We start from the raw sequence: 24,007 nt of genomic DNA on the forward strand, positions 1-24,007 counted from the left end.
GTTTGAGAGGGAAGAGGATACTTATAAGACAATAGCTTAAGGGGATGGCAGGGTTAAGTAGAGGCTGGAGAAAACCTAGGCATTTTCATAGATGGAGAAGGAGCTAGTAGATAAAAATTGAATGTTAGAGAGAAGGGGTAGGAAGAGCTGTGGGTCAAGCTGTCTCAAGAAAGAATCAAGGACACAAGTAGAAGTCAGCCCTGGCAAGGAGAAGGCTTACCTCTTCTGAAGACTGAAATAGAGGAGGAGGATATAGATCAAGAGGGCGCTCACAATGGTTAGCCTCAGTGTTCGTGTTCTTTTCTTGTATGATTTGAGATTTGTCCAGAAAGAAAAATTAATTAAATATATTTGATTGAAACAGTGTGGAACTAAAATGCAAAATGAAATTTGGAATCTACTTACCACCAAAGGCAGAAACTGGAAAATGTCCTGTACTTTACTGGCTGTCTGGTGAGTATATTTGGAATTTTTGGTATTGTTTGGTGGCAATTCAAAACTTTTACCTTCAAGAAGTAACCTTACTCTTTTTAGATCCCTTAGTCAAGGCACAGTTTTAAACTTTTCAGCTTTGAACATTAACTTCCTTGCTGCTCATTTTTTCCAATTTATCCAAATAATAAGACAAAGTATAGTAGCGTCTCTGATGAAAAGAGCTTTGAAAAGTTAGTTATTTAATTTCTACTTCTTCAGGCAGTTTTATAGTATAAAGACTTCCCTAATCAAGAAGAAAATATTAAATGAGAGTAGAACTCAAAGTACCTAATATAGAAAAATAACTTCTTGACAATGTTTTTAAAAATCTATTAGTGAAAAATGGGAGAACCATTCCTACAATTACTTGGCAGATTCTTCTAGAAAACTCATACAAATTTCAGAAGCTCAGAGTTGAGAAGACCTCAAAGGCCATGTAGTATCACTTATATGTGATCCTGATTTCTTGAACATCCTCCAATATCATCCAACAACCAGTGGTCATCCAGTCTCTACTTTAAGAATTCTAGTGAAGGTTGCCCCCATGATCTTCCCAGAAAACCAATTCCATTTTTGGGTAGCTCTATTGTAGAATGTTCTCAGAGGTTTCTAGCCCATCATTTTAGCCTGGTAACATCTTTTAAAATCTTTACTATGTCATCCAATGTGTTAGGTATCCTCAGCTTTTTTATCATCTGTATGTGTAAGAAGCTTCTTCACTATCTTTATCCATCATTGATAAAAGTGGTGAACATGGCAGAGGGTTAAGAACATGTATCCTTGAAACATTCCACTGGCAATCCCCCTCCAAGTTGATACTGACTTATTCTTTGGACATGACCATTCATCTGCGCCCCCTTGTACATCTCTCTGTCTTGTCCGTAAGGATAGATTGATACGGTCAGATCCTTTGATGAAGTCTGTTTACACTATATCTTCAGCAATCTCCTAATCCTTTAATTTAGTATCCTTTTCCAAAAAGTACTTGAGCTTAATTTGCTTTGTCCCATTCTTCCTGGAGCTAAGAGATCATGGCTTTCTAGAAAAGAAAGATGTTCCCAAGCCATTCTTTAATATTATGTTCTAGATTTTTGCCAGGAATCAAAGTCAAACTTATTGGCCTATAGTTTCTCTTTTTTTGAAAATTGGAACATGATCTTTCTAAGATTAAGGATAGAAGCCCAGTAGTCATATCTACCAGTTCTTTTAGTACCGTAGTGACTTGAACTCATTAAATCAAAGTAGGTAGATTCTTATTATATCCTTGCCTATTTTGGGTTTAAACTTCCTACTAATAATTTAGTTATGTCCTTTCTACTCCATAGATCCTTCCCCTTGGCAGTGTAAATTAAATGTAAAATAAAAGTTGTGTAGTTCTTCTTTCTTCTACTCTGAGCAACAACACTAGTCCTCCTCCATGCCCCCTTTTTTCCCCCCAATATGACTATTTTAAAAATTCCTCTTGGCTGACTTTATAGTCTCAGTTAATTCTGAGTTTCATTGCTCCTGATACTATTCTTATAGGGCCATGCCATGCCATAACATTTCCTTTTAATTTTTTATTAATCTTGATCAATATTGACATCAGAAGGCTTTGTTTTTTTATTTCTCACCAGAAACTAGATGCAAAATGGCAGTTTTTCCGAAATCATATAGATGACATTAAAAATTAGGTAAAAATCTGATTTCAATCTCATTAAGAAAGTATTTCTGTGGGTATGTCAACATTTTGGACTTTCCTAGAAGTGCATTGCTAAAAAAAAATTTTATGTGAATGATTGACTGAAATTATGTTAAACTAAAGTACAAAATGTTGCAATTTCCTCCCATTCTATTTTTATTTAAATTCTAACAAGAGCTGCCAAAGTGATATATTTTTAATTTAGAGGATAACAAACCTCATTTAAAAAGTTACTGTATTGTATATAAGCAGTTCATGACAATAACAAAATATCATATTCTTGACCAAAATTAAAACCTGTCTAAGAATGCCATCAAGTTTTTTTATGGATATAAGATCCAGACCGTTACTTATTTGTTTACATCAGATGTCGGAACAGTCTTCAGCATTGAGATCCTAGAGTATAGTTAGTCATTAGCAACTGGATTCGTGAAACAGAATCGAAATCCAGGGCACTTGTGAAAAATTCTTACAGCACATTAGTGTATCTGCTTTAGTAATCCAGTGGAGGATATTCTCACAGGGAAGACAGGCAAAATGCTAACATGATGAAATTTAGTTTGATTAAAACAATGTACAAGCCTAAAGGTTAACAGATGACATACGGCTCTTAGGTATGGGCCCCTCAGAACACGGTTATATACGGTGACATCAAAAATTAGCCCAAAAGTAAAGTCAGTTATGGTTACATGAGTAGATTTTCAGAGTGGAGTTAACAGGTACCATTATTCTCATGAGAGAGTAAGACTCAGAAATACTGACTTTATTCAGGAAAAACTGCTGCTCACTCTTGAGTTTTAATCTTACTCTGCCACTAGCTAATTATATTGATTTAGGTAACTCATTTAACCTCTCTGAACCTCAGTTTTTTCATTTGTCAAATGATGGTGTTGGACTAGATGGATCTGGAAGGTTCTTTTCAGGTCAGTAGTTCTATGATTCCCCACATAATACATACCATAGTATCTTCTCCCTCAAGGAATTATCATTCTAAATTCATCATAATGAACTTTATTTTTCCCAGCTCAAGGGACTCCACATTTCCCATTGTGTTCCAAAGGGAAAAGACCATCTGAAATCCTACTAGAGAGCCTATTTTATTTCTGATAGACAGATGCTGCTTTATTGCCAGTTGTCTATGCAGCTATCTCCAGAGGGTTTCTATGTATCTCTGAGAGATTCATAGAGAAGTGATATAGTATGTAATTAGGGACTTCAACTTATACCTAAGATCTGTGCCTACAATAGTTTTTATGTGTATAATGATTCCACTCAGATATTTGGAATGCTTCCTCATAGGGTGTTAACAAGTTGATCCACACTCAGTTGTTATGTAAATTATTAGACTTAGCAATACTTTGACATTGCTAATTGTGGGGTAGTAATATAAATGGCTGGGACTGGTTTACTTTGAAGCAAAGTATCCAATCCCAGCTCAGTGCTGCCTTATCCATAGTGTTAGACTCCTAGAGTTACATTAGTTAAAGTTACTTTTATCCCTTATCACAATAATGTGGAATAGGGATAATCATACTGTAATCACATACTAATCACAATAATATGGAATAGGGATAATCATACTACATAATGATAGAAGAATACCAGTGAATGGAGCTAGGTCTCACTTTAGAGAAGGCAAAATGCTCCCACCAACACTTTTCCTTTCTCAGTGAGTTGTCTATATTTAGTGGTAAGATCAGGTTGTGCTGCTTTGACTCAGGAAGAACTGGGTTCAAATCCTGCCTCTAACACTTGCTAACCCTATGACTGTGGACAATTCATAGCCTTCTGAACCTCACACGCTCACTAAGACATCTGCTTGTTAAGTTGTGACTTTTATTGGTAGGGGCAGTTCCAACACCAAAATCTAGAGATCCCCGAGAAGTTGAGGTACGTATGGCTATAAATATTAAATGAAGGAGAGCCAGGTCTTTTAAGTTGCATAGCACAGAATTACTGGTAGTCTTAAACCTGGATTTTTTAATCTGGGGTTCATGAATTTGTTTAAAAAAAATTGATAATTAAATTTCAGTATAATTAGTTTCCTTTGTAGCCTTATTAAAATATTATTCTGAGAATATAGGCTTCACCAGCCTGCCTGAGGGGCCATGACACCAAAATGGTTAAGAACCCCTGCCTTAAATGACTGCTGGTTTGGGTAAATTTGCTATAGTTGTAGGAAAGTAAAAACTTTGAACACATAACATAATGTTTAATGACATCTTTTTTTTTTGTTCTTCAGGTTTAACTTGCACAGAACAAAATTTTATCACAAAAGCTGGTTATCACCAAGCTGCAGCAGAACATGGCCTCATTGTCGTTGCACCAGACACTAGTCCGCGTAAGTATTTTGTGGCAGAGATTCTCTGTGTAACATCATCTGCATATTTGGGGCTAAATTTTTATTTGTCCTAACATACAAAGAGTGGCCTGCCTATTCTGTTTTTTAGTTCAATTCAACAAATATTTATTGAGCCCCTGTTCACTCTGTGCAAAGGTCTGTTCTAGGCGCTATGAGTAATGCAAGATAAATCAGATAACAATTTTTAGTCTCTCCCCTCAACAAGTTTGTAGTCTGGTAAGTAGGGAAGATAAACACACAAGTATGGTATGAGACAGAATAATTAATATTTTATGAGCATAAAACCTTTTCACTGTAAATAATAGGGGGAGATATTGACATGAGATAAGAAAAGAATGCTTATATCTTTAAAGGAATAGCCATGTGGAAAGTAGAAAAGCATCTTCAAGAATCTGAAGGAGTGCATAAGAAGCAAAGAGTGGCAGTATTTAAGATGCTGGAAGGAATCCTAATTAGCAACAGTTAAATAAGATCTTACTAATTTTCTTTTTTCTTCCTAGTAAGATCTGTATTGAAATCAGGGAGAAAACCCCTGTTATTTGAGATTTGTATAATCGTATTATTTTTCAGAGCTAACAGTGATAATCTTTCAAGGACTTGATATCATTTAATATATTTAAAGTAGCTTACATCTATAAATTGTTTCCTTGTGGCAGTCTCTTTGAAGTAGAGCCCTTTACTGTTAGCCAGTGAGAGTTCAGGAAAACATGTAAAAACTAGGATGGTACTGTGGGTTTGTTGTTGGGTTGGGGTTTTTTGTTTTTTGTTTTTTTTTTTTTTGTTGGTTATTATTTTTAACCTATATATATCCATTCTTTGTGTAGTATTTTACTGTTAGAGAGTGGATTGGACTAATTGTAGCTATTAAAGGATACCATTAGGCATTTAACTTCTGTTAATTGCCTATTCTAACTTTTCTTACTGATAATACTTTCTCGTACTCATCTTAAAACTCCAAATCCTTCTCCTTCTGTTTTGTCAAAAACCTTCTAAAGCACTGTTTGTTTTATCAGTTCTTTCCTGATTAACTTTATGTGTTTTGCAGCCTTTTAGACAAAGGTAACACCAAGATAACACAACTGACCATTACTAAGGTGTTAGTAATTCAACAGATGTTTATTAAGCACCCACTATGTGAATTGTGGTGTCTTTGCAGTAATGGGTAATGGCTATATTGACACTCTCTAATATTGTTCCTTTTTTCAAGGCAGTGGGCCTGAGGTGATGTGCAGTTTATGGTCAAAGAGTAGACCATAGTAGACCAAATTAATCTACTGAGAGATTGAACATACAACTTTGTCCTCATTGTCACAATGCTTTTCACCAATTGAGCTTACTAGTCTCAGATCCTGTCAAGTGGAAGAAAGTTACTCTTGGTCAGAGATAATCAGCAAGCATTTATCACTATGCTGGATACTAGAGGTACAAAGACTGTGAAACAGTACAAAATAACAGTGCTGAAAAAAAAAATACAGTGTCTAGGTAAGATTCAACATCTGTTCTCAAAGAGCTGGTAGTTTAGTAGAGAGATAAGATACAATACAAAAAGCTATAATGCTCAATAATATATAGTAACCACATAAAGGAATTACAAAATAATTACACTTTACAGTACAGTATTTGAAGAGTGTATCTGAAGTTTGGTACTCACCATTATATTATTTTGCTCCCCAACCACTACCACCTCTCTTTCATCCTTCATAAATTCTCTCTCTACTCTCCTTTTCTTGTTACCTGGCAGTCCACTGATGAGACAGACCATAAAACTTAACCAAACTTTCTCTCAGTTTATGTACCCCTGCTTTGTGGTCTCTTTTAGCACTATTTCTCAGCTCCTTAACACTGCCAAAGAATAAAGACAAAGTATATGTTAAAGGTACCTGAGATTTTATTGTTACCAATTTCAGGACCCATATATTTTGCATAAGTTCTGCACTCTTGTTCTTTAGTTGGTTAATTGTGTATGACTCTTCATGACCCCATTTGGGATTTTGTTGGCAAAGATACTGGAGTGGCTTACCATTTCCCTCTCCAGCTCACTTTACAGGTGAGGAAATTGAGGCAAACAGGGTTAAGTGACAACTAGTAAGTATCTGAGACTGGATTTGAACTCAAGCCTAGTGTTCTATCCACTGTGCCACCTACCTGCTCCATGCCCTTGGAAATACTGTAATAATAATTTTTGGTTCTAACCTGTGATTTCATTATCATGAGGAGCTGTTGGTTTGGAAACTTCCTTCATTAATGCAATCATACTAACTGTCCTAGGTCACATTTATAGTGTATTTAATGGCTTACAAAGTGCTTTCATTAAAACAATCCCATAGGGATGCGTGTGAAACCTGGGATTGATTTTGATTTCTGGACATGAACATCGTGTTGTTTCTAGTGATATTTATTCAGTTTTAAAGGCATTTGAATTCTAGACTCATATAGGCCATGTTATTTAGTGGAAAGCATCCTTTGTTTGGAGTCAGGAGATATGGATTAAATCCTAGCTATGTCATTTATTAAAATCACTTAAGCTCTCTGAACCTTAACTCCTAACATTTAAAATATGGATAATAATGTTTGCCTTGCCTACTTCACAGTGTTGTTAAGATCAGACCAGGTAAGGTCAGCTATGTGAAAGAACCTTGAAAAACCAAAGTTCTATATTAAATATTAATAAATACTGTGGTAATGATTTCAGGTGGTCATTTAACAATGACATTTTGCTTTGATAGGTGGCTGTAATATTAAAGGAGAAGATGACAGCTGGGACTTTGGTACTGGTGCTGGTTTTTATGTGAATGCCACTGAAGAACCTTGGAAAACCCACTATAGGATGTACTCTTATGTAATAGATGAGGTAATTCTATTGAAATCAACATTTTTATAATTAGCTTCAGTTATCTTTATTTGTTTACTATTGTCTTAGTTTGATTTTGTTTGAAAGGTTTAATCTTAAACTCAAGATGAGTATTATTAAATTGATGTTGTGTACGTTTATTGGTCATATTAGAGAAAATATCAAACTTTCTCAAAATATCATTTTCCATGAGAGGCTGCTAGCATGGCATCCAGGGTAGAGAATTGGCTTTGGAGTCAGGAATATCATTTAAGTTCTTCCTCTGACTCACGCTGATTGTGTGGCTCTGGACAAATAAGTCACTCAACATCTCAGTGCCCCAGGCAACCCACAGAGTCTATCAGTTGTAAAAAAGTTGTGGATCTGCATTGATAGAGGGAGCTTAGCCCCTGAGAGCTCCCTAAACTGATCAAATCACAAGTCTGGACCATTAAGGTTTTAAGTAGGCTTATTATTAAGAATTTCTATGTGTTTTGTAGAATAGCCTAATAATTATATTGACCAGTACATATTGATTGTGAGCTTTGGTCTAACAAAACTCACAGTAACCCAACAGCTGATTCAGAAATTACTCCCCCATTGGTAACTAGTCACTTCTTTGCTCAAATATATTCAATTTCTTTTTTGTCTGTGTTATTATTTGATGTTAGCCATATGTCTAACAACTCCAAACTCTCTTCTCAAAAAAAGTATTCATAATATATAGGCTTGACTATATAATCTGTAAGACTTTGGCCTTTTTTTTGTCTTATTCTTGAACCATGTTTTTCAGTGTTTTGTCTCCATATTTCCATATGCCCAACTGTGCAATGAAGTTACCTTGTATTAAGTATGTTAGAATGTAAGCTTCTCGAGGAAGATAGTGTTTCATTCATTCATAGTGTTTTTATCTATAGCATCTAGCACAGGGCCGGCACATAGGAGGTGCTTAATAAGTACTTGCTAATTGATTGATACTAATTTAATCTAGAGGGTTTTAAGTTTTCAATAAAATTCTCAACCTCCTCATCCCTTACAATAATTATATTGGTGGTTATTCTTTACCAGCTACTAATCATGAGCACTGCAATATAAAATTACCTAAGTTTCTTATAAAATGGTGTCTCCTTTTGACACACAATAAAACTGACTTTGCCAACTCCCTTATTTGCCCTTCTTTTTTTGCCATCTTTCCATTTAGCTGCAGGTTCCTTTTATCTTCTGGTTTCATTTATAGTATGAATGTCAATATTGATGATTCAGTTCTTCCAGTAAGTAGTATGGCCCCTCATTGGTTGCTGGGCTGGACTATCACTTTTAGAGTGCTGAAAATTAATTTAATGTTTTTAGTCTATCTAAAAACTGTAATGGAGTGCCCCATCTTCCCCATTTTCCCCTGTTCAGTTGCTGTTGCTGTAGAAGTAGAAGAGGCCTGCCCAGAACTGAAAGTCATTTTGTATTTTTTTTTCTTTTTTGAGGCATTTGAGGTTAAGTGACATGCCCAGGGTCACATGGCTAGTAAGTGTCTGAGTCTGGATGTGAACTCAGGTCTTCCTGACTTCAGGATCAGTGCTATATCCACTGTGATGCCCCCATTTTATGTATTTCTTTGTTCTATGAGTTATCATGGCTGAAAAATTCATCACCAAATAGCCAACCTTTTGTAGTTAACCAGTATGACCCTCAGAAGGCAGGCGTAGTCTCTTGCCAGGACTTGAGGTTGCTTGAAGCCTTGCCTAGAATGGTAAAGCTGTGTGCCAGCTCTTGTGCTCTGCTGACTTACAAGGTAATCTTTTTGCTGTGATAAGTAGGACTTTGTAGAGGTACAACTTTAGCAGTTTAAGAAAAACAACAGAATCAAAGTGCCAGCCATGTATAGTATGTTTTAAAGGCCACACAGAAGCAGAAACCATTTTTCTCCAAAGTGTTTTATTTGAAATGGCCAGTATAAAGATATAATTTTGACTAAAGTAAGAATAGTCATCTCCTTAAATGAGGTGTCAATGCAAACTTTTGACTTTTAAATGAAACAGAAGCAATAATCAATATGTCTTACTTTCTGTTATTTTGTTTGTTTTGGACCACTTCTGAGGACTATGACATTATAGTATAACCAATATTTTCTTTTTAATACTATTATTTCTTGTTCATGAAGTTTTAAAACTGTAATCAGTATATATAAATTAAATTTAATCAACTTGTGCATAGCTTGAGTCAGTTACCAGTGTTGATTTATTTGTGGTATTATTGTTGTGTGTACTTTGGAAAGAGGCCAAATTTCGCTTATATTTTTGTCATGTTATTAATCCTTTTCAGCTGCCCAAGCTGATAAATGCCAATTTTCCAGCTGATCCAGAGAAGATATCTATTTTTGGCCATTCTATGGGAGGCCATGGAGCTCTGATTTGTGCTTTGAAGAATCCCGGAAAATACAAAGTAATAGTATCTTAGTGTTAAAATGGTTAACGTTTCTTTTTAGTGATTTTAATTTGGAATCCAAACATCGTGTTGTTTCTAGTGATATTAATTCAGTTTTAAAGGCATTTGAATTCTAGACTCATATAGGCCATGTTATTTAGTGGAAAACATCCTTTGTTTGGAGTTAGGAGATATGGATTAAATCCTAGCTATGTCATTTGGATTCCAAATTCTAAGGTTGAATTTGGAAATAATTTATCTTTGTAGTATTGACATTAGAATTTTCCAGGGCCAGTGATCAGAAATGAAAAAGATGTCTTCATATTTTATATTGGAAATTTTTGCTACAATGTCAGAAGCAAATTCTACCCTCAATTCCAGAGATCCAACTTACTGTCTATGTGTATGTATCTGTGAAATACACTTTTTTCCCAATCATGTACTCACCTTAAATTGGTGTTTCATCTAAACCAATAGCTGAAATAAATCTCTTTTATTAGATATTCACCAGAAATGTTGTGAAATCTGATTTAGTGCTAGAAAGGACCTTAGAGATCATCTAGTTAAGTCCAATGGCCTCATTTTCTAGATAATGACTCTGGGACCCAGAGAGGTGACTTGCCTAAGATTACATAGATGTTAAGGTGCCTAGGCATCATTTGAACCCAAGCCCTCTGTCTTTATATGCATTGCTCTTTACACTACACTATTTGATTTGCTTATTTTTGTTCAGAGTCAACTTTCATCATTTAAAAACCTTATCTTCTTGGAATTAATTCTGAGGTACTAATGATTTGAATGCCGTAACTACTCCTACCATTCTATCAGAAGCAGCTTGGTAAATTTAACTCTGATTTTCTGAGTTAGAAGGAACTGTCCTTAGCTTATAATAGTTTAGGGATTCTTTATTCTTTTTATTAGTGATTTATAATGACTTCATGTCAGATAGCAATACAACTAAATTTAATGTCTATAATTAAACTGGTTTCAACATCTAAAAATCTTAACTGTTTAGTGACTTCATTTGAGTGTCATTTGAGTTTTTTTTCTAGTCTAATTCACTTTTCCTTTCATGTAAGAGCAGTAGAGATTCTTTATTCATTAACATATTTTTAAGCAGTCCTAAATTCTTTAGGCAAAAGTGTTAACTTTCTCTTTTGCCTATTTCTAAGTGTTATATATTTTCTTGTCAGTTAGTAACCTTGAGTCCTCTATGTTGAGCTCATTATATAATGGAGAACAGTGTGCTATGGGGAGTTGTAAAGGAAATTGTTAATGTGGTCCTTGGCAGTAACAATGTTCTGCTATGCTTTGAATTCTTGACTAGGTTGAGCTAGCAACTTCAGGCCTTAAAATCGTAGAACTTTCATGGTCTGTTTCATCTATACCCAACCTCAAGGGATTAGTTACTAAATTATTCCAAATCTCTGATTCAGTGATGAAAATATTTGTAATAGAGACTTATTTCTACAGCATGATATGTTTTGTTATTGGCAAGATTTGTTTTGAAATTGAACCAGCTTCCTGTCATGGTGGATTTTTAAAAAATCAAAAATCTTTTCAGTATGCAATAAAGCAGTTTTCTATTCTCTAATCCAAAAATAGAGCATATTTACATTTTTCATGTTTTGAAAAAGATTATTAAATCTAATAGAAACTACAAGATTATGTATAAGGTATAAATTCTTATAATAAGGTATAGTAAGATAAATTCTTTGAAGAATAAAATATCTCTACTCTGAATTTAAACCCATATAAAATAACATGGTAAATGTTTGCTGAGTTCTATGTTTGCTAGTGGTATAAAATAATATGGAAAAATTTGTATCATTATTGGTAATAATGCTATTTAAATTCCAATATATCTTTCTTAACACAGAGTATTTTAAAATTAAATGCCATTTATTCACCAAGAGTCTATTATGACATCTCAACAAGTTAATTTATTTTTGGTGGACATAATTAGCAGAAGGAAAAGTACTAAACATAAACTTCCTTTTGTTTAAAATACTTATTTGATGAATAATAATTTATTGCTTTGTGTTATTTCAGCACCCATAATTTTACTAGCAGTTTACCAGAATATTCAGTGGGGTGTTCTGGCCCTTGAGGCACTTACTATCAAAGCCAAAGATATTTCAAGAAAATTGTTCACAAACCTTTTCATGAGTCAGTAGCTTCGTAGTCATTTTCTACATGGCAGTTCAAATATTGCCTTCCAAAATGACTGGTTTTGAAATTTGGTTTCTTTGTTTCTGAAGTCTGTGTCAGCATTCTCTCCAATCTGCAATCCAGTGCTCTGTCCTTGGGGGAAAAAGGCCTTCAGTGGATATTTAGGAACAGATCAAAGTAAGTGGGAGGTAGGTACTAAATAATTCATACCTGATATATTAAAGTATTTTAAAAATTATACAAACTAGAGATCATACATGCCTAGCCATGCCTTGAGGTGTATCTAAAATTTAAGGAATAAATTTCATACTAGAATATACATATGATGAAAAATTTGATTTTAAACAGTGATTAATTATAATAGATACTCTAAGAAAAAGATGTTCCAGTAATAATCCTGAATGATGAAAAGGCAGCTTGTACTTCTTACTAATACAAAAAGTCTGTGTTCTAGTATTTCTTGTAAAATTTAGATTAACCCACCTCTTTATTGTGTCTGTGACAATGCTATGTGCCTAGATATGTAAATATCTAAATGCTGGAGCCTAGATATGTAAATGAGGCTTCTTTATTAATAACATTTGTGCTATTTTGAATGATAAGTTCCTGATGGAGAAGTCAGTTGTTTATTTTTTTGTTTTTTGGTTTTTTTTTAAGAGACAGATTTCTATCTGAGACACACACACACACACACACACACACAGAGACACACACACACACACACAAATTAATGAAGTTGCCTATTCATACATGGAGAGGGGAAAAGAAAGAAAAGTCAGATGATATGGCTAGAAGTGGAAGAATACTAGTGTGTGTTTCTGGGGTTGGTAGAGGAGATTAACAGTGCTTCTGGTTGGGGTAGAGAGTACCTCGGTGTGGAAGGAAATAAAGGAATTAGAAACATCTTTAAAAATAACTTGATGTTTTTATTGAACTTGAGAGGTGGCTAAGAGTTGCTGTAGAGTTACAAGGAAAGGGTGTGAGCCGAAGAGTGCTCGAGGAAGATGATCCTTGCTTTTATGAGGAGGATTAATTAAAGCAAGGAAGAGGCTAGAAACTGGGAACTAGAATCCAGTAGGCTTTTTAACCAAAACCTTAAAAATTATCTTGAGATATATAGAGCTTTAATAGCTTCACTTGAGACTTAAAAGCATGTTTCAGATTTAATCAGCCTTGTAATCTGGGTTGCTTCTAATTTCTGTTTCACTCTAGTAGCCCCATTAAGTATACATGGCTTACTTTGATATACTATCTCCAGAGTGCTTCATATTCTAGATTATCTTCTTTTTTAAGCATTGTAAAAATTAGCTTTGAATTTTTCCTATTATTTACAGGCATATGATGCTACTCATCTTGTGAAGTCGTATCCAGATTCTCACTTGGACATATTAATCGATCAAGGCAAAGATGACCAGTTCCTTAAAGATGGGCAATTACTTCCTGACAACTTCATAGCTGCCTGTGCAGAACGGAAAATTCCAGTTGTTTTTCGATTGCAAGAGGCAAGTGTTAGCAAACTATTTCTCTTGACTTTGTGCTCCATGATCTAACTCAAAAAAAACATTGTCAGGGCTTTTTCTTTGATCTGAATTTGAATTATGTCTTTCCTCAATATTTCTAGTGTGTTCCTTTAAGGCACATCTGAAAATTAATTAAATTAAAATAATCGGGTTATAGTAATTTCTGTGTCAAATAATATATAGAGACTATTTAAGGGAAGTAGATATTTTTAACACTTAAGAAGTACTGTGTAAAAGAAGTTACTATAGTTTTTTAAAGTACTCCTATATAATTAACACTGTAAAAATAAGTTGTATAGCAACATTGAAGACCTGACGAAGTAAAAGCCAGAAGTTTAGATCATTAATTATTTCCAACCTTCCTCTAATTTCTACTTTCAGCTATTCTGTCATGGTTGGAATAGATGATTTTAATTCAGCCAAAAATATTTTATTGGGTGCCTGCTGTATAAAATGAGGAAGTTGTCTCTAACAGGACTTTCCTTCTTTGGATTTAGAAGTATTTCTTAGAGTGCACAGTTCAGATAACAACAACAATAATAACAAACCTTTATATAGCACTTAAAGGATTACAAAGCACTTTATAAAGATTATTAAATTTTCTCCTCATAACTCTGAAAGGTAGATTTTATTATTTTCTCCATTTTACAGATGAGTAAACTGAGAAAGGTTAAGTGACTTACCCAGAGTAACATAGCTAGTGTCTGAGGTCAATTTGAACTCAGATTTTTCTAATGCCAAGCTTAGTGCTCTATCTACTGTACTACCTAGCTGTCTTAAGTAAAGACATAGAATAAGTATCATCAGCAGAGGAAAATTATTTATCTTCCTCTTAGAAATGCAAATAAATTAGGTCAGTCCAATGAGCTTTTATTAACATTTTGCTTCTTTCTGTCTGGAAATCTCTGTAGTTTGTATTTTTGAAGTACTGGGATAAAATATTCCCTTTAATGATAGGAATATTTTTAGTCTTGATTTTTTTTATTCTCTTATGAGAGTATGAAGCAAATATATAATAATATGAGTTAATCTTTTCTATCCATCTTATTTCAATATTCACATGGCTCTTCTGATCTCCTTGATATAAATGTTGACTCTCTCCATTGGTGCAGGTGGCCATCTATCTAGGCTACTGTGCTATTCTTGTCCATTTCCTCCATTAAGTCCTCTATATAGCAGTGGTTCTCAACTGAAAGACCTAGTTCGAATCCAGATTCAGAAACTTACAAGCTCTTTGACCCTGGGCAAGTCACTTAACTTTTGTTTGCTCCAATTTCCTCAATTTTAAAGTAGGAATAATGCCAGCACCTACCTCCTGGGGTTGTTATGAGGTTCAAATGAGATAACATCTGTTTAAAAAAAAAAGTGCTTAGTACAGTTCATAGCACATTTTTATTGTTGTTCAGTTGTTTCAGTCACGTTCAATTCTTCGTGACCCCATTTGAGGTTTTCTTTGCAGAGATACTGGGGTGGTTTGCCATTTCCTTCTCCAGCTCATTTTACAGATGAGGAAACTGAGGCAAATAGGGTTAAGTGACTTGCCCAGTATCACACAGCTAATAATTGTCTGAGGCCAGATTTGAAATTGCGAAGATGAATCTTCCTGACTTCAGGCCCTGCACTGTATCCATTCCACCACCTGGCTGCCCTGGCACATAGTAGATACCATACAAATGCTTATTTTCTTCCTTTCCCCCTTCAAAACATAAAATGGACAAACCCTTTTCATTTAAAAATGAAGATGGAAAATAATCATGTTACATAATCTTAATTTTTAAACGCATGAAGCATATTTTATTGACAACAATAAAATGAACCATAAAACCTTAGTTCCATTAGGTAATCCATTTAATAAAATAACTTTTAAAAATGTGTGTCAAGTAAATATTAACACATTTTACAAATACATTGTTACAGTAAAAAAAAATTATCTTTTTTCAAAAACCTTAAACAGAGACACCTGGTACATTGCCCCAGAGAGAAGGGAATTATATTTGATCTCATTTTTCTTTCTTCAAATTTCTCTTTAAGAATAGAGAAAAAAATTATAGTTATTCACTTAAATGTTTTAAATCATACCAATCAAGCCACCAGGTACTTCAGTTTTGATCAAATTAAGTCTGTAAATAGGTCAATAGTGTATTGGAGAGGTTTAGCCATAAGAGGTATAGCAGATTGTGTGTTTCTAAATAGATTACACTTCTTGGCAAGAGCCTTTTTTGTCCAGGGACTGTGCCAAGAAATTCTGTTGTGACTACAGGATTGTTAGCCTTCAAACAAAGACTTAGAACTTTGGGAGACTGTAGAAGTGGCAAAGATTTGGGGAACAGTGAAATGAGACACTCATTTTTTTCCAAATATCTTTCTTCTTGGCAACTAAGAAACTTATTAGTCTAGACTTAGGCCAGGGCCAAGATAAAGTATCCATTTGACAACTCCAGAGTAAGAAAACATTGAAATTGCTGTGGCTAAATTCATTGTTCAGCTTACACACAATTTTCCCTTGGCTTTCATTCTGGCAAAATCAGAGTAAGTCTAGCTTGCACAGTCTAAACTAGGTTTTGTTTAGGCTTTCTGTCATTGAGTAAACAAATGAATGGAAATGCACTGGGTCACTCCAGAACCAGAGTCTCAGACAAAACCCCTCTTGACTTTGGTTTGCCCAAAGGCTGAAAACTTGATTATCTGCTTAAAATCATAGACAGAGCTGGAATTTAGTCAGTCCCCCATATTTTGTCAGTGTGAGGAATACTGAGTTCAGAGGGATTGAGGGATTCAGTGGTTTATGGCAAAACAAGGACTAAAGTCCAGGATTCTAAAAACTGGAAAAATACCATGGGAGCAGGGCCTGGGAGTTAATTGTTTTTCAGTTGTTGAAGTTACACAGAGTGGGTTGAGAAAGGAAGCTCAATAACCAAGGAGTGAGGCAATCGATATCAACTGTGTCCTGTCTTTAGAGGCTTCAGGAATGAAGGATTTGCAGTTTTCTCTGGTTCCCAAGGTACTTCTAAATCAAAGGCTATTTCTGCCAATATGGGCAACTATCTTAATTATACCTCAAAGATCTCTGATTTTGCCAGTGTGGGTACCCTCTTCTTAGTGCAGATCAAAGCCCCTTGACAGCCAAGTAGATGATGTTTGAGGGTTAGAATGGATTAAAAAAAATGAATAGACTTGTGATGATCCTATCCAAACTTTGATAAGATTGTCTTCAGATGATAGGTGCATCACTTATGGCCTTAGTTTTTAAGCATTTATGACTCAGTAGGCACTGCCAGAGCTTGCATTCCACTAGCATAGCTTTGGAGAACCCTAGGTTACTTCTGCTCCCAGAAGAAACATCAGAATAAGACTTTAGTGGAGAGATCCTCACCATCTGTAAGTGAGAAACACAAACGATCTTTTTCTTTGCTTTCTATGAAGACCCTTCTTGAAGAGTTAATCCGTGATTCAGTTCTGAACTCTTAGGGCTTTTGAGGAGTTAAGGAAAACATTGCCTTTCAGCGTCAGCATCCTGTATAGTACCTAGAATACTGATTCCACTTTGAGAACTGAGTAAAGGAAAAAGCATGTAATTTTTTTTAAAGCTTAGCTTCAAATAGAATTTTTCTGCCATAGACTTTTTCTTTAAATTGTATTGTGGGGGAAGAGGAAGGCACTGCCTCCTTAATGACACAGAACACAAGCAATCTCATTATAGCCATTTTATAGATACAAAATAGTCTAGCTGGGAAAGGAATTTACCAAGAGGTAAAATAAGATAGTCAGCAAAATCACCAGAACTTCTCCCAACTTTTTCTTCTTCCCCTTCACAACCCGAACTTAACACTAGTGAAAGAGGACACACTTAATCTTTCTCTTTATAGTCCCTTAACCCTGACATCTAATCACCTCTTCTCAATCATCATTGTCCTTCACCTCTGGGCAGCCTTTGACACTGTCAACTACCCTCTTCTCCTTAATACTCTTCTCTCTAGGTTTTTGTGACACTACTTTTTTCTTCATTCTTCTACCTATCTGATCATTGCTTCTCAGTCTACTTTGCTAGAACTTCATCCAGGTCATGCTCGCGAAGCATAGACATCCTACAGGACTCTGTCCTGACATGTCTTCTCCTTTTATAGGATTTCACTTGATCTCATTAGCTCCCATGGATAATTAATCAACACCTTTATGCTAATGATTCTCAAATTTCCTTCTCCATTCTTGCATCTTAACTGCTTATTGGACATCTTGACCTGGATCTTAGATATCTTAAACTCAATATGTCGGAGTCTGAATTCATTATCTTTTTCCCCAAACCCTTCCTTCTTCCTAACTTCCCTTTTAGTATTGAGTACTACCATCCTCCCAGTCAGCCAGGCTCACAACCTGGGTGTCATCCTTGACTCCCCTCATTCCTCATATCCAATGTTTTGCCAAGGCCTGTTGATTTTACCCTCTGTACATCTCTCACATATGTCCGCTTTTCTCCTCTGACACGGCTACCACCTCGGTGCAGGCTCTTCTCACCTCACCCCTGAACTACTGCCTGCTGGCTGGTCTGCTTGCTGCTTTTCACTCCAGTCCATCCTCCACTCAGCTGTCAAAGTGATCTTCCTAATGGGCTTGACTGATCATGTCTCCCTCATACTCAGTAAATTCTAGTTGCTCCTTATAACCTCCAGGATCAGATAAAAAGCCCTTTGTTTGGTTTTCAAAACCTTTCATAACTTGATCCCTTAATTTCCATCCCCTGGCTTCCCTGGCTTCTTTCAAGGTCCAGCTAAGACCCCACCTTCTTTTTTTTTTTTAAGACCCCACCTTCTACAAGAACCCTTTCCTGATTCCCCTTAATGCTAGTACCTTCTGACTAGTAATTATCTTGAATTTATCCTGTATCTATCATGTTTGTACATAGTTATTTGCATGTTGTTTCCCCACTAAACTGGCAGTTCTTTGAGAAATGAACTTTTATGGTTTTGGTTTTGGTTTTTTTAGTGTGCCTAACACTTAGCACAATTTCTGACACATAGCAGGTATTTTAAAATGTTTATTGACTGACTTAACCATCCTATATTTTTCAGGATGTATCACTAATATGCTCTATGTTTTTAGTTCCATAAATTAATCTTTCTTGGTTTCTCATGTCAGATATTTACTTTTTTTCCCAGAAAGGTGGATTTTTGACTCTATAAGCATCAGTATTAGTGAGAATAATACTGTATGGAAGTTGGAGTATTTGCTTTCAATTTTGAAATACTCAGGTAGCGTGTAGAATTCTCTTAGATTATTTCCTTTAGGTTTCACAGATATTAGCACTCTGCCACTTAATGCCTATTAAATTCAGTTGAATAAGGGCAACTAGGTGGCGCAATGGATAGAGCACCTACCCTGGAGTCAGGAGGACCTGAGTTCAAATCCGCTCTCAGACACATGATACTCACTAGCTGTGTGACCCTAGGCAAGTCACTTAACCTTGATTGCCTTGCCAAAAAAAAATTCAGTTGAATGTTTACTGAATTGTAGGGTAAGACGCTGATCCTAATTACAGCAGGGTTTAAAATCCATACCTTTTTTTAGAATGCTTTGCCCTGGAAGCGTTATCTTCTTTATTCAAGTCTGTCTGTCTATGATTTGTAGCCTCCCTTTGAAATCTCAACTTTGCAAGTTCTCAGAGATGCGGAAGGACACATATGTGCCCCTCTTTGTATAGTAACTTAGTGATGTAGAAGTAGTAGCACTTGGGGCAGCTAGGTGGCGCAGTAGATAGAGCACCAGTCCTGGAGTCAGGAGGACCTGAGTTCAAATCTGGCCTTAGACACATAACACTCACTAGCTGTGTGATTCTGGGCAAGTCATTTAACCCCAATTGCCTCACCAAAAAACAAAACAAAGGAAAAAAAAAGTAGTAGCACTTGGTGTGGAGAGGAATAGAAATAGCCCAGGGAAAATAAAAGGGCAGACTGTGGAAAGCAGGGCTATTCAAAACAGAAAAAAATACCATTGCTCAAGGGAAGCAGACATTAAAAAGGACCATTTTTTTGATGGTGAGAGGTGAGGGATAGATGGACTACACAGATTGAGTCAGAAAGGAATTTCACATTAAACAAAGTATAAGGATTTATTAAATGCTTACTATGTAGTAAGCACTGGAGGAAAGAATTAAAAAGGTAAGACAGTTCCTGCTCAAAAGGAGCTTACATTCTAATTGGGAAAGGCAACATGTAGAGGGGAATGATGGCCTTGGAAGGGCATTTTGTTCATGGAAGTCACAGAGGTGGTAGTGACAGGGCAATCGATTGACAAGTCCTTTCCAGGAACGATAGTTCTGATTTGACTGCTTTTTTGCTTCCAAGGCAAGAGATGGAAAATCATGTCCTGCCCCCTCCCATATGTCAGGAAGATGGGCCAAGTGCAAAGAAATATGGTTCTTTAAGTGCTCCTGCTGCTCCTAAACTTACTGTTTAATAGGCAGGGAGACAAATGTGTCCTTAAGTAACAAGGGAGAAATAAACCTGGACTCACCCAGATCTTGAAATAGGCTCCTTTGATGCATCTTTGTAGGGAGCAGAGACAGCTGAAGATGAAGCATGGAGCAGTTGGCTAGCCAAGTGTTAGAAGATTACACTATAGGGGCAGCTAGGAGGCGCAGTGAATAGAGCACCAGCCCTGAAGTCAGGAGGACCTGAGTTCAAATCTGGCCTCAGACCAGACACTCAACACTTACTAGCTGTGTGACCATGGGCAAATCACTTAACTCCAATTGCCTTAAAAAAAAAAAAAAAGATTACACTATTTTTCTTAACACAATCTCTTACTGAACAAGATATATTCTTGAGTTTGAGAAACCCAGGCAGTGTCCATTCTGGTGCCCAGAAGGGGCCTACCATATGCTTGTTGAGTGACTGGTAGGTGACACATGCTGCTGTTCTGTAAAAGAAAAAAAAATCATTCACATTTTTATTGCGTCTTCGATTTGCAAAACTCTTTATTCACCCCTGTGAAGTAGGTATTGCAACTATTGTTTTCTCCATTATATAGATAAGGAAACTGAGGCTCAGGGAAGTTAAGTGACTTGCCCATGGCAAAGCCAGTGTTTAGAGACAGGATTTGAACTCAAGTCTCTTCTTTTGACTCTGTCTTGTGCTCTTTCTGTTACATCCCATTGCCTTGAAAACTGAGAAGCTTAAATAGTTAGTTCCCTTTGAATTTTCCCCAAATCTTTTTCTCCTTATCTAGTCATCTTTCTCCTATATATTGTGTTTCTTTTTTTTTAGTTTTACATCCTTCTAATCAGTTGTGACCTAGAGAAAGGTTTTTCTTCTTGTCTAGACACAGAAATGTGAAACCAAATAATCCAGGGCTTGGTCCTAATAGGGCAACACTCTTGTCAAATTGATTTCTATGTGTAGTGTGGGGAAAAGAATAGATGGATTGCTTTTGAGTTACTTCCATGACTTTCATCTAGAAGTATTTCTTAGTTGCTGGTTCCCAGAAATTTATAGCATGGTATAAGAGTCAGAAAATGTACCAGCTCATCTTCTGTAGTTCCTAGGGATTAGTAACTGGACTCAAAAGCACAAGTGATATTTTTGTTTGTTTTTTCTATATGGTTAGTTTAGTGGGCTTTTTAAGTGTCTGCTCTCCCCCTTTTTCCTCATCAGACTTAACACTGTTGAATAGAAACTAGCATTAAGCAGAAAACTGGAAAAGCCTTCCTAAATTTCCTTTAACTTCCTTTGACAGTGAGGGATTATGACCTCACTGTTAGCTCACTATGAGCATCATGGGACTCCAGAAAGTCATTTCATTTCTAGCAAACCTTTGAGAAATTCCTTGTTCAAGTCTGTAATTGAACATATTTCCTATGGAGACTTATCCTCAGAGTAGATAGTGAAATTTCCTTAGGAGGCTGTTCTCAGTGACTTTTTTCCCTTCCCACATCTATGTCTCCCTGTGTTATTTTCTTTCCTCATATTTATCTTGATGGCTTTAATTGAACAAAGTAAAGTCTCTTCTTGGCTTTTGAATTTGTCTGCCAGTTCCATGTTGATAGACTTTGACCACACTTGATATGTTGCCTAAAGCATATCAAGGTTAACTCCCTTAAATTAAATTTGTCTGACTTTTTGAAAGAAACATATAATAAATTTCTACAAAACCAATTGACATATTCAAGTCTGGTGTTATATCCAATGTTCCACACCTATGGAGTCCCTCTACCTCTGCAAAGGAACAGGGAAAGTGTTTTCTCATATCTCTTCTTTAAGGCCAACCTTGGTTGTGTATATCATATAGTTTAATGGAATTTTAATGAAATGTGGTAGATAAGTGATTATATTGTTTGTGCTCAAATATTCATTTAGTACTTTCCAGTATCCATTAAGTAAGTCTAACTAATACTTGCTTTGTATCTATATCTCAACATCGTTGGAAAATTATGAGATTTGAGAACTTTAAATCTAATATAACTTTGCTGTCTAGGAAAAGTTATTTGTGTGGCTGTGGCTGTTTCCTCCAAATTTTTGTTTTCTATGTGCATATTTATGATTTGAGATTCACTTCATTATTGATTGATTAGTGCCCCTCTTGTCTAGCTTGAAATTTAGTATCTTCTCCATGTTTATGAATCTCCACTGAATGATGTCATGGTTCTTGGGAATGCCAGCAAACCTCTATTCCACACAGGATATTAAACTTCATTAATGTATTTATATCTTCTTCTCTTAGCATAATGAAATGGTGATATAAGCCAGTCTCTGTGGAATGCTAATTCTTTTTCTCATTTTTTTAGTTTAAAATGTTATAAAGTACATTGTGGTTTAAATATAAAATGAAAACTTCAAAGTGTGTATATAGAAGTCTTTTATTTTTTATTGTGAACTTCTTTCAAGCAAACAAACTGGATAATTTTTTAGTCCTTAATATTACTTTGCATATGTATTAGCTGTCTTGGTGTCAACATCTGTGTATGTTTTCTTTTCCAGGGATATGATCATAACTACTACTTCATTGCAACTTTTATTAATGATCACATCAAACATCACGCAAAATACTTGAATGCATAAAGCTTAATATACAAGTAATCTCACAATTATAAAAATTACCATGTAAACTGAACTTTTGAAAAGATACAATTATACGTGAAAAATTACCGCCTGTGAATATTCACTTCTAATTTTTATCAAAGGCTTACCACCTTATGAATAAATATATAAAATCAAGCACTCTGATTCCTTTTTGTTCCCCTTAAGTACCCTGATATAAGACGTTTCATAACCTAGGGACAGTTTGAAATCCTTATAAAATTAAGTTTAAAGGATCACAGAATATGTAAATGATCCTAGTTGACTGTAAAGAATACAGTGATTCAGATATATTTGGGGATGTAACAATAAGTTGTTGGTCATTGGGTGTATCAGTTCTTAGAGAACTAAATTATGGAATTGTATCAACTGAATAAAGAGACTTAATGCATTGATGTTGATTGTGCCAAGTGCTTTCTCTTAAGCTTTCTTTAAGGGTAAAAGAATTATTAGCTACATGTGGTTGATGAAATGAATGACTTATTTCTCTTTGTAAATGACTCTGTGTCAGCTACATAGAACAGGTAGACAAGGAACTCTTAACATGCTGAGCTAGCAAAGAAGACTAAGGAGCAGCTAGAGAGGTAGGAGGCAAACCAGGACAAAGTACTGTCACTAAAAACCCAGAGAGGAAAGAATATAGGTCCCAAGGACTGCTCTTCTAACTAGTGAGCTCCCTGCCTAGACCAGCACTTCATAACGTGGGCATGTTTGAAAGCAGTAATAAAGGAGCCAGTTGATAGGGGGAAGTTGAAGAGTCAAGAGAGTGGGGATGATTAATGATGCAATCAGAAGGAAGAGATGGGAGGGAATGGAACCAAGTGCATATGCAGAGGGATTGGTCTTGGCACGGACAAAGGCCACCTTTCAAAGGTGAAGAAAAGGGAGAGGGAGATGGTATCAAGCTGTTTTAAGATGAAAAGAATCTGAGAAGAGGGAACTCACATCAAATGGCCTCAGTTTTTTCAAGAAAATGAGAGGCAAGGTCCTCAGTTGAGGTGGGGGTGGGGGAAGTGGAAAGAGGAGTATGTTGTTTTGAGAAAGAGAAGGTTTGGAATAGCTTCTATGGGGAGAGAAATAAGAAATCTATTAAAACTAAACAGACTGCCTTGCTGTAGAAAGTGTCGTTAAATGACTCCATGAATAGAGGGCAAAACCAGGAGTTAAGAAAACTGAAGTTCCTCAAACACTAGATGTATGACTCTGGGCAAGTCATTTAACTTCTGCCTCAGTTTTGTTATCTGTAAAAGTTATTTGTTCTGCAACAATTCCAAAACTCCCACCTCCTCAGCACCCCATATCCCTGGGGACCTTTCTCTCCCTTTGATTGGAGAAGGTGAAGGTTGGACATTGGAGAGCTCCTTCCAAATCCTCCACCATTTAAGAAGGGCACCCAGGGAATTCATCATTTCCCACTGGCTGAGCTTCTGATTTCATGATCTCCAGAAACTCATCATTCTGCAGGATGAAATCAAGTCTGTA

At 35.8% G+C, this 24,007-nt stretch overlaps 1 protein-coding gene across 1 annotated transcript in view; it reads left to right on the top strand.

Moving 5' to 3' along the window:
* ESD (esterase D) overlaps positions 1–22,920 on the top strand; it is a 34,810-nt gene extending 11,890 nt beyond the window's left edge. The window contains exons 4-10 of the mRNA XM_027848349.1: positions 365–453; positions 4,398–4,496; positions 7,244–7,368; positions 9,664–9,783; positions 12,027–12,125; positions 13,272–13,439; positions 22,427–22,920. Of these exons, the coding sequence (XP_027704150.1) occupies positions 365–453; positions 4,398–4,496; positions 7,244–7,368; positions 9,664–9,783; positions 12,027–12,125; positions 13,272–13,439; positions 22,427–22,507 (781 nt within the window). The 3' untranslated portion in view covers positions 22,508–22,920. The remainder of the gene's footprint in view (positions 1–364; positions 454–4,397; positions 4,497–7,243; positions 7,369–9,663; positions 9,784–12,026; positions 12,126–13,271; positions 13,440–22,426) is intronic.
* Positions 22,921–24,007: the final 1,087 nt, after the last annotated feature.

Source organism: Vombatus ursinus, unplaced genomic scaffold (genome assembly GCF_900497805.2).
Source record: "Vombatus ursinus unplaced genomic scaffold, bare-nosed wombat genome assembly UNPS02005659.1, whole genome shotgun sequence".
Classification (NCBI taxonomy): domain Eukaryota; kingdom Metazoa; phylum Chordata; class Mammalia; order Diprotodontia; family Vombatidae; genus Vombatus; species Vombatus ursinus.